The 11,847-nt window shown below is 39.5% G+C and overlaps 1 protein-coding gene across 1 annotated transcript; it reads left to right on the top strand.

Annotated features, from left to right (window-relative positions):
• Window positions 1-398: 398 nt before the first annotated feature.
• On the top strand, window positions 399-3,487 carry LOC137139895 (uncharacterized). The gene is made up of 5 exons (XM_067527761.1): window positions 399-499; window positions 676-1,002; window positions 1,541-1,858; window positions 2,112-2,281; window positions 2,727-3,487. Exons 1-4 carry the CDS (start codon window positions 460-462, stop codon window positions 2,243-2,245), a joined length of 819 nt encoding a protein of 272 aa, XP_067383862.1. The 5' UTR covers window positions 399-459; the 3' UTR covers window positions 2,246-2,281; window positions 2,727-3,487.
• Window positions 3,488-11,847: the final 8,360 nt, after the last annotated feature.

Raw genomic sequence — 11,847 nt, 5'->3', positions numbered from 1 at the left:
AAAAAAACAGAGATTTTCTTTGTACTTATCACTATTTGTGGCAATAACCTTCAAACCCCTGAGAGAAATGAGAAATAAACTAATACCTACTAAACCAACAGCAGCCTGAGTCATCTCCTGTAGGAGTTCATTCTATATATGTGATGCTGTGTGCGTGTCACTTATTTTAACAAGTAGAACGTCCTGCTTCCAGAGTCACTAAAGTAACATAAAACTGTGAGATTTCTTCCACATCTTGAATAGAGAGGCTTTGTTCAGTTATTCTGATCAGGAATTTTTGCATAGTAAATGATAAATACTTTCCTTGTGCTGACAGTCACATCATCATCATCATGATGATGATGTGGCTGCAGTCAAAGCTGGGAGCTAAAACAAAGGTCAACTTCCTGCTTGGTCACACAGAGACTGTGAAGTGACAGAGGCATCGTTTCTGCAGCTTCACCAGTTTTCTCCATCAGGATGAAGATTCCCCATGTTCTGTTCCTCTGCTTCTTATCAGGTGAGGACTGATTACCCGACTGTGTCTGTAATGCTGCATTTTTCATTTCTTTAAATCTCTGACCACAGATTCTCTGCTTCATGCTGTAGAATGTAGAACAGTGAACAATATTTGTCAGAGCAGACACAGAAACACAAGTACTGACAATCAGAATGTACTGTGTGTCCCTCCAACAGCTCTGTGTGGTGGAAACAACGGACTAATCATTTTAACAGCATCAAAAGGAGGAAGTGGTCGACTTTCTTGCCAATTGTCCCTGTCTGGAAACACAAAGTTCTTCTGTAAGGGACAATGTGAAGAAGAAAACATTCTCATTAAAACAGATAACGTCACAGCTACAAGTGGTAGATACAGCACTGATTACAAAAATGCATCAGGATATGGAATTTTGACTGTGAGCATCACCAATTTCACCCAGTCTGACTCAGGACCATACAGGTGTGGTTTGGGCAAATCTTTGGTTCCAGACTCATACAGTGACTTTGAGATCAGAGTTTCAGAAGGTGAGTTTTTGCTAAAAGTGATTAAACCAAATATATTTAGAATAGTCGCGTTTTTAAGAAACATCAATATCTGCAACTTGTTAAAATCCTCAATTAGCATTGAAAAATGTGAAATTAAAAAGATGCACAAGATTGAAAACACAATTTTAACTCTTCCTTTGAAGCATTAACGGTTGGTGTATAAAGAAAATTTATGTTACGTAATGAATGAATCCTGAAAAGTCCAGTGTGAATTCGTACATACAACTTATATCTCACGGCTTCAGCTTCAGGGGTAAATCCATTTTAAATGTATGTAAAGACTAAATAAGTCATGAATATGTAAATTTGATGATTTGTACATTTATATGACGAAAACTAAATCAAACTTAAACTGGACTTAATTCTAAATTACACACTACAGAACAGAAACAAATTAAACTGTGGGTGGACTGTGATTTGTTCATGATGTGTGGAATTGGATTTATAATAATTTATAAAATGTATAAAATGTTCTGTATTGTGATTTAACCATAACTGTGCCTGTTCTTTTCCACAGTGTATCTGAATATTATTGGCTTTATCCGCACATATACTGAAGGAGAAAACATCACATATCCGTGCTACAATTATGTCTACAATAGCACAAGGTTCTTCTGTAAGGAGCCATGTAACAGAGAGAATGTTCTCATCACCACAACTAATGTCACAGCTCAGACTGGAAGATACGGCATTAAATACACAGCAGATTCTGCATCCGGACTGTATGTTACAATCACACAAGTGAACAGGTCTGACACAGGATGGTACAGGTGTGGTTACGGTGACCCTTTGTCTCCAGTTTCATATGAGAGGTTTCAGATCCTTGTTGAAGAAGGTGAGTGTGTTTTAAAACTCATCAACACGTGTCTTTGTAATCCATTCATTTTCTGTTCAGTGCTGTTCTACCAGGTTCAGTTTGTGCTGTTCTGTAGTTTCTCATTTGCTCATTGGTAAATGAGCAAAACCAACTTGCTACAATTACCTGACATATCTGATCTTTGTTGTGTGTCTGTCTCTGGTTGTCAGGGACGTGTATCAGTATTTCTTCAGTAGCTGATGGTTTTACTGTTTACGGTTTACAATTCCAGGGCCTCCAACTACTACTACTACTCCAACTTCTACTCCCTCCTCCAATGCCCGGTTCCCAAGCTACTTCCTGCCTCTGGGCCTGGGTATCCCCTTGGTTGTTGTGTCACCCTTGGTTGTATTTCTGCTGCTCTAGCAATGGAAGAAAAGGAGAAACACCAGTAGCAAAGAGGTGACTTTAACTTTATTTTATTTAGTTTTTGTTTGAAGTCAGATTCAGTGGTTATGGATGGTGTGTAATCAGCAGCTGTTCTTCTCTGCTCATACTTCTCCAATATGCACAAAATGAGGTGGTTTCAGACTAAGACTGAGACCTGGAACATTTAGTTCTGTTGGCACTGTGTCTGTTTTACAGACGTTCATGATGCACAGAGGATGAATGTGTTTCGCTCAATATTTGTGAAAGCAGCATGATCCAGCAAACTGGCATAAGGCTCAATCCTTCCTGTTTCATGGTTCCTTTATTACTTTTCAACGGAAATTTTAATGTAGCTGTTTTATTGTTTTCCTTTATATCAGTTTTGTAATTTCTTTGAAAAAGTTTTACTCACCAATTATGATTTTAAAATAATAATTTCTTTAATGCTTTTTTTTTCATTTATGATAACCAAAACCAGGCGTGATGTGAGACTCTTCTCAAACATTGAACCAGCGACAGAGATCAGGACCTGAACTGCTCTACAATGACAATGAATAAAAAAGTAAATGATTTAATTTGTATCGTGAATCTTAAGCTTTGCTGCAGATTTACAGTTTTTTCACTGGTTTTTAATTATCTGACTTCTGCTGATAGAAACTGTTTGTTTCTGAGGATGATCACCATCTTCTCACTTCATTACCTGGTTATGCTCCTTCTCTTTGAGAAGATAGAAATGTGAAGTCCAGCTTTTACCCGTTGATTATCACAAGTTTAGTTTTCTAATCCAATTACTTGAAGCCAGGTTTTCACTCCTACTTGTTATGGTTTTTTTTTCCAGCTTTTCCAAAGATTTTATTTGTTTCCTTGGCTTTGGTGAAGTAGTCACCTCCAGACTGTAATGGCTGTGTGATGATGACACATGAAGTCAGCATCATTCAAATGAAACCACTGGTAGAGTTGACTCTGTATAAATCACTGTGTGTATGAACATGTGGTTCAGTTGTTGATTTGCTGGGTGATGTGGATATTATTACCTGAATGTAAGCTGTAAGCTGATTATAGTCGTGTGTGATAAGTTAGCTGCACCCTGAACAGAGTCAGCAGCTGTTTTGAGGAATTTGATATTTGTGCAGATTGGTTGATTAATCTTATATCCTTTCTCCTTGTGTTTTAATAATCATACGCTTTAATAAACGACTATATGCAAAACTTCTTTGTGTGTTGTTTTCATTGTGACACATTGCAATAGACAGTAGCAAAAAAAGTACATGAAACATTATCTGCAAATAAACAGTGATGATATGAAAATATCATTTTAATATCAGTTTTATAGAATAAAACCAAACTAAGAAAGACAAATCAGCATGGATGTTCATGTTTGTTGTGTGAGTGTAGAGTAGAATTGGTTCTGATCCCTGGTGGCTGGATGGAGACCCAGGTAGTCCTCACACGTGGAGACTGGACAATCGTTCTCATACAAGGGAATCTGAAAAAGAAACGATTTAAATCTTTATTTTCCGGAGGCAGAAAAGCCAACACACCATGGGGACTAAAGCTGTCTCCTCGTGTTTTACTGGTGTAGCTGCTTCTGTTTTCTGTAAACTCCACCCGAGTTAATGTGTATGAAACTTCTCATGTTTACCACGTTTAATGAGTTTAGGTGAAGTATATTACTAAATCTAAGAAATGAACGTAAACAGGGCAGTAATACACTTTTTCTTTCAGTTACTGGGGTTCAATTCTTGTAAAACGGGTATTTCTCACTAATATTTTCATATCTTATCACGAACCATCAAACCATCTGTTTCTCCAAGGTAGCAGCTGGAACGTGAAAACTTTTATTCACTGTACAGCACCAAGGTGGCATTAATGTAAAATATTAGAGCGCTTTATTATTCTTTGAAGATACAAGTTAGAGTTACAGTAAGTCATTTAAGTCCAAACTAGAGATGTGTCAGATATCATCTGCACAGCGATATACGTTTGTTCAGTCATTCAAAATCCCACCAGGAAGCATGTACAAAGCAAATAAAAGAGGACCCAGAATGCCCTTGGGGCACATTGCAGAAGTCTGCTTTCAATAGAAAGAAGATGAGAAAACCTAAGTTCTTTCAGGACAACAAGTCCTTCTCTCAATGCTGGACAAGTGCAGAACAGTGAACATTTCTTCATAACAACAGAAACAGGAAGTCTGATTTTAATTAAACTTATTGAATTTCTTTTGTCCTTTTTTTAGTTTGTGAGTCCCCATGTTTGTACGTCTGTGCAGCAGCTAAAATTCTCTCTTGTGGCCTCGACTCACCACGAGATCAGGAGGGAAACTAAATACTTGTATTTATATTCACTTCCTCTTTTGCAGTAGTTAAGTCCTTAAAGACTATAGCACAGTGGAAAACCATCTAAAAGCCTCTAATTCAGTTGGCAACAGAGACGTCTATCAACAACATCTTTGTGTCTTGTGTCGAAAAAACACAACCACTGCAGTGCTTTAGATGAAAGTACTATAGAAGTGAACCCTTTACCATTTCTGACAAAGACCTAAATTTTACTCAACACCATCACAAAGCCGTTCACATTTTAACTGAATGGCTAAAAAGAGGAACAGAATCAGGTTTTGAATTTTTAAATTTTTTTATTTTTTTTTTAATTTTATTTTTTTCTAAACAATTGAAAAAACTATTAGAAACAAATAACTTTGGTGAACGTCAGTTTTCATGTCATGTCTTCAGTAACATTTCCAGCACCAGATTTCCTGCATTTAGGTTCCTGCAGTGGCAGCAACATGATACTGAGGCTGCAGCTGAAGCTGTCAAATACCACAAACATGCAGAAAGACAGAAACAGGCAACAGAGGAACTTCAGCTTCCTGTCTTTCAATGAAGTCACAGGACGCAGAGACAGATGTCTCCGCTTCTTATCAGGTGAGAACTGACCATCACATCATATCTTTAACACTTTGGACACATTTATATTTGTCCAAACGTCTAAATACAGATGCTTTTTGTTAATGGTAGTTGTTAGAATGTAGAAACATTTTCCTTCACCCAGTAGTAAAGTTACGTAAACACAATACACAAATTATTGACAGAATACACTGTCCATCTTTCCAACAGCACTGTGTGGTGGAAACACTGGGCTGATCAGTGCAAAACTTGATTTTTTTACAGGAGCTGAAGGAGGAAGTGGTGAAATGTATTGCTGCTTATACCTGACTGGAAACTGGAAGCTTTTCTGTACAGATGAATGTGCAGAAGAAGATATTCTCATTAAAACAGACAATGTCAGAGCCAACAGCGGCAGATACAGCATGGAATATAGAAACAGATTATCTGGAAGAGGAATCCTGTGTGTGACCTTCACAGGTCTGATCAAGTCGGACTCAGGATGATACAGGTGTGGTTTGGGTAAAGCTTTGGTTCCAGATTAATGCTGGAACTTTGAAATAAGAGTCTCAGATGGTAAGTTTCTACTGCAAGTTATTACGTTGGATGTGTTCACTCCAAACATATCTGCAACATTTCTCATAAACTGTACACTTATTGAATTATTTGTTTATGACACGTTTTAGAAGATTCTTTATAAAAAGAGACATTTTCAAGAAGATAAATTGGTGATTAATGTCTTCGTTAACAACTTTACCTCCACATTCAGCACTGATAGTTCTTAACATTAAAACCATTTCCATGTCAAATGCTCTTGTGTTAAGCAGCTACATGGCTGTAATATTTTATCACTTATGAAAAAGGGAAATATATATATACAGCTGCTTCTCCGTCAACCACACAAACACAATGGCAGCTGCCCGGTGGTAGAGTTCGGTGTCTTGTACAAAGACACATAGTGAATAGTGTCTTTATCCAAAGTGCTTTGACATGTGGCTTCACAAACTGCAAGTTGCTCATCTGAGCAAGCAGGAGCCATTTAAATATTAGTGATAGGAATCAAACCACTGACACTACAGCTTAAGCTGCAGCTAAGACGAAAGACGTCCAGTTGACGTGATTCCAAATATCTTACGTCGTTACATTTCACTTTAATAAACTTCCAGATGTGGAACCAACAAACATGACATCACATGATATTTTATTTGGATCTTTTGTGCAGAACTGTTAGATTGAGACTCTGGCTTTGTCTGAACAGTAGCTGAAGGAGAAAAAGTCACATATGGATGCAACATTGATGTCAACACAGGCAGAATGTTCTTCTGTAAAGACCAATGTGAAAAAAGGATAAAGGATAGGAGGATATTTTCATTGACACAAATGACGTCACAGCTAAGAGTGGAAGACACAGCATCGAATACAGAGATGGATCTGTGTTTGGGTTGTTCGTCACAATCACACAAGTGACCAAGTCTGACACGAGGTGGTACCAGTGTGGTTACGGTGACCCTTCGTCTCCAGATTCATCCTTAAGTTTCAGATCCTGGTTGTAGACGGTGAGTTTCTGTGCATTTACAGTCAAGTCCACATATATTTGTATTGTGACACAATATTTGTAATTTTGGATTTGATTCTGAATGTTCTGAATTGTTGGCTTAAAAAAAAAAAGCTCAATTAGATCTACAAGGTAGGAATAGCACATTTTATTTATAGGCCCCAGACTTAAGAATCTAGTATAACCAAAAATTAAAGGCCCATTTTTAATATTTGATTGTGAAACTTGGCCAGATGATTTCTGATTTGCAGTCAAATGTTTTGGAAGTTTTGGAAAAGTCCATATTTTGGAGTTTTTGAAGAGAAAGGACAGCGTCTTCCTGTTCAGATCAGTAGTTTGTTTAGGTGAATTATAGTCTGTTTAGTCTGAAAAAGTCTGTTTACAACCATTTCAGAACCAGGTAGACAAAATGTGTGCACAGTGAGGCTGAACAGAAGTTTTTTTTTAAGGATTTATCAAGACAGCCACAGGTTATTTCTTTGTGACCACCTGTTTTACTATTAAATATTCCAAACATGTCCTTGCGATTGTGGCCCAAGATCTCAATTTTATCTTTTTCTGTTCATAGCATATCTTTTTCTGAGAATGTTCTCAGTCAACCCATGTAGATAAACACGATACTGCAAATGATAATTACTTAAAAATATGGGCATCATTCAGTGGACTCAACTGCTGAAGTTCTTTTTAGAATATGTGTGGACTCATTATAGATTTGGGTATTTATGTGGATATTGCCCAAATGTGACGAGCCCTATGGATTCTTAGTGTTTGGTTTGACATCTACTGTATGTGTCCTATAATAGACAGAACCTCGAGGATTTAACTGCTTTGAACCTGTCGGTGCTTGTTAAACATTCATCCATGTTACCGGCTGTATTTTAAAAGTGATCATTTCAGTAACTCATGAATTTGGAGCTGATGTCATGTCTGTTATACAGGTCTAAAGTCATCCAGAATCACAAGTCTCTCATTACATGCGTGGAGCAATGCAGACACAACCTGAATGTCGGGTGTCAGATTCCCCCTGTCAGGCCAAAGTAACCCTGCCCTATCTCTGCTAAATCCCACTGTACATCCTCCTCTTAAGTTCATTTGCAGCCACTTTGAGACCAGGTGACATTAGCAGCATGAAACTCTTCTCATGAACCTGCAAAAATGATGCAGTGTCATCAGATACGATTGTGTGCTCCTCAAAAACTGCTTTTGTTGTTTGTAGCTGTTCTTGTCTTCATGTTACGTTGGGGGTCTCTGACTGAACAGATACTAAAGCTCCTTTCAGGATCATATATGTTGACCTAACAGGTCTCTAAGTATGAAGGTTTTAAAACTATTTCAGAGACGTAATAATGTCGTTGTATTCTACAATGACATTAATACTCCTCCAGCACCAGCAGGGGGTTCTGTGGTAGCTCCCAGTGGCCCAGACGTTAAAGACACATTCCTGGAAGGTTTAGTGCTGAGGATTGTCCACATCCACAATCCATCAGGTGGATGTTCTGCTGACTTCCCTGACAGTCTGCTTAAGCTGCCGGCTTCACCTTTACTCAGTAGTGTTGTGGCTTTTTACAGATAGTAAAAACAGCAAAGTACATTTACACTCTAAACATATTTTTTGATTTCATTATATCAATTAACCATTTTAAGTTCTTTAAGGACAGAGACCACACAGGTTTTGGACTTCCTCCTGATTCAGAGCAACAACAACTTGATTCTAATAATTTCGCTGAAGATCTGAACACAATTGTCAGAGTGTGAGTGAAATCATGTTCATTAAACGGAAGAACAGAATTAATCTGGATCTTTTTTTGTTGCTGTGCAGTTTTTTAAAGTCCAGTGTTGGTGTGAGTGACTTGTAAATACATTTTAAACGCTGACTGCTGTACGGCTCTGCCTGCCTCTCACAAACAGAGTTTACATGCTTGAATCTCAGCAGCAGATATTAAAACGTGCAACGTGCCTTCAACAAAACAGCAGGTCAGTAACCGGTGTAATCAGGAAACCTAAACATGTACAGAGACAAAACCTATCGAACAAATCCTCTGCATTGACAGACGATCGGGAACAATAAAACTAAATGTGCGTATAACAGAGTGATAGATAACACAATGACCCTGTCACACTAGCTATTTTAGGGGGGACCCAAGTGCAACAAGGACACAGGGGGTTATGATAAAAAGGCTTTGTGATTATTATAAAAAGAAAAGAACAAACAGCAAACATAAATTCACTCCTATAAAAAGGACAAAGCTGACACCATTTCACAAGGTCACACAAACATTGGAGGCAAAAGAACAGGAAAAATCTGAACATCAATGTAAAACTATTAACTAGTAAAACATAACTAAGAAAATAATGACTTCCCATAAACAGAAAACAAGGTCACAAAAAACTAACTAAGACATCAAAAGAAAAATCAAACCAAACCTCAGACCAAGAAAAACAGGTAACAGAGTCCAAATAATGCATCAGAAATCCAAATGACACAAGACAGGAAAAGCAGAAGATAGTGTGTTACACAGCACAGCACGGACCAAACAAAGACAATGAGCTGGGTTTACAAAGGCAGGGGAACAGGTGGAAACAATTGTGAACGGTGATGAGTGGTCAAGATGGAGAAATGAACTGGGGACAGGAAGTGGAGAGAAGGGGTACAAAATAAAAGTCCAAGACCGGAAGTGAATGTGAGGGCCACATCATGACAGAACCAAACCTCAGACCCAAAATAAAGTCCAAGTAACGACAGTCAGTCATGACCAGAAGGTTTAATCGGGGAAAATGGATCTGACAGCGAGTGAGTCTAGCTGAAGGTTTAAATAGCCAATTAGAATTTACAGTATGTGGAGTGTATCTTCAACATATCCCTGAGCAGCACCGTTGTTCCTACGTCCCTCAAGACAACGACCATTGTTCCGGTGCCTAAGAAGTCTACTGTCTCCTGCCTCAATGACTATCGTCCCGTCGCGCTCACACCCATCAAGATGAAGTGATTCGAGAGGCTCGTCAAGAGGCACAATAAGTCCCAACTCCCAACCTCGCTGGACCCCATGGAGTTTGCGTATCGTCCAAATCGTTCCACGGATGATGCCATCTCCACAACCCTCCATCTGGCCCTCACCCACCTGGACAATAAGGACTCATACATACGAATGCTGTTCATTGTCTTCAGCTCAGCATTCAACACAATCATCCCTCAGCACCTGATCGAGAAGTTGAGCATACTGTGCCTGAACACCTCCCTCTGCAACTGGATTCTGGACTTCCTGACTGGGAGACCTCAGTCAGTCCGGATCGGGAACAACATCTCCAGCACCACCACACTGAGCACTGGGGCCCCTCAGGGCTGTGTGCTCAGCCCTCTGCTGTTCACTCTGCTGACGCACGACTGTGTAGCAAAGCACAGCTCGAACCACATAGTCAAGTTTGCCGATGACACGACCGTGGTGGGTCCAATCAGCAAGAACGACGAGTCAGCTTACAGGGAGGTGCAACGGTTAACAGCCTGGTGTGGAGCAAACAACCTGTCTCTGAACGTTGACGAAACTAAAGAGATGGTTGTGGACTTCAGGAGAGCACAGAGCGACCATTCTCCACTGATTATCGATGGATCCTTAGTGGAGATCGTCAAGAACACCAAATTCCTTGGTTTTCACCTGGTCAGTCAACACCAGCTCCATCACCAAGAAAGCTGAGGAAAGCCCATCTCCCTCCCCCCATCCTGACCATGTTCTACAGAGGGACCATTGAGAGGATCCTGAGCAGCTGCATCACTGCCTGGTTTGGGAACTGCACCGTCGCGGATCGCAAGACCCTACAGAGGATAGTGAGGACAGCTGAGAAGATCATCAGAGTCTCTCTGCCCTCTTTTATGCACATTTACACCACACGCTGCATCCGCAAAGCCAACAGCATTGTGGACGACCCCACACACCCATCACACACACTCTTCACACTCCTGCCATCAGGAAAGAGGTTCCGAAGCATTCGGGCTGTTACATCCAGACTGTGCAACAGTTTTTTCCGTAAACCATCAGGCTCCTAAACAAACAGAACTGAAATGGAACTTACACACACTACAACCTGAACTCAACACACTCTCATCACTCACTACTCATCTCATTCCACCATCACTTATTTGTTTATTTATTTTTATTATTCTACACTTACCACACTACACTGTTTACATGCTGCTTTTTTTTTTACACCCTTAGCACACTTGACTGTCCTGTACTGTAAAATAGTATACAGTAGGTTTACTGGTCGGCACTGTCTTAGGTTCTGTGTCCTGTCCTGTGTTACTTGTGTTGTCTGTCTACACTGTCTGTCTGTACTGTTTTTCATCTGCACTGTCTGCACTAGGTTGCACTCGATGCACTTTACATAGCTTGTGTTGTTTTGTAGCACCTTGGTTCTTGGAGGAACATTATCTCGTTTCTACTATGTTCTGTGAACCACTGTGTATAGTAGAGATGACAATAAAAGCCACTTGACTTGACTTGAAAGTGGCTTAAATGAGTGTAGGACAGGAAATGGAACCAGGGGAATTACAAAATAAGAGTCGTGAAACAGGAAGTTTGGGGCAGAGCCATAAACCATAATCTCACCTGAGGGAACCAAAGTGGCAAAATGGCTGTTTTCTATCATGTTGTGTCTCCTCTGCATGCGAAACCTGAACTGAAATCAGTTTTCCTGCTGCATTAGGCATAAAAGACATTTTTGTAACAGTGGCCAGTGGGTTGGTGTAGTCACATACAGTGGTTAGAGGTTACAGAAAGTTTAGACAAGAGAAAAAACAGCACATACAGACAATTTGTACAATTGAACACTTTTACTTTGAGCTTGTAAGACCTGGTCATAAAAGTACAGTTGTACTACTCTATGTACTATACTGTGTGTGTTCATTGTCAGAGTGATGGTGCTCATTACTCTTTGACAGAAATCTACACACAGGCCAAACCAAAAGATGCTGAAGATGGCATGTAGAGCTAAAATGATGTCAGGATTAAACAAAGTACAGGCAGAATTAAAGGCAACAGCCAGAACCGTGTATCGATGTTATTTATTGTTAGAGGAGTTTTTCTGCAAACCGATGGCTGATTTCCCTCAAATGTAAAAAACACTGTAAACTGACCTGCTCATTAATGAAATGTGTTGTTCTCTGATCA

This window comes from Channa argus, chromosome 13, assembly GCF_033026475.1.
Source record: "Channa argus isolate prfri chromosome 13, Channa argus male v1.0, whole genome shotgun sequence".
Classification (NCBI taxonomy): Eukaryota; Metazoa; Chordata; class Actinopteri; order Anabantiformes; family Channidae; genus Channa; species Channa argus.
Note: the sequence above shows the minus strand (reverse complement) of the source record. Positions and strands in the feature narration are given on the sequence as shown.

Coding starts and splice junctions, on each gene's coding strand:
- LOC137139895 (XM_067527761.1), top strand. CDS start 460: ATGAAGATTCCCCATGTTCTGTTCCTCTGCTTCTTATCAG. Junction 500..675: donor GTTCCTCTGCTTCTTATCAG/GTGAGGACTGAT, acceptor TCCCTCCAACAG/CTCTGTGTGGTGGAAACAAC. Junction 1,003..1,540: donor TGAGATCAGAGTTTCAGAAG/GTGAGTTTTTGC, acceptor TCTTTTCCACAG/TGTATCTGAATATTATTGGC.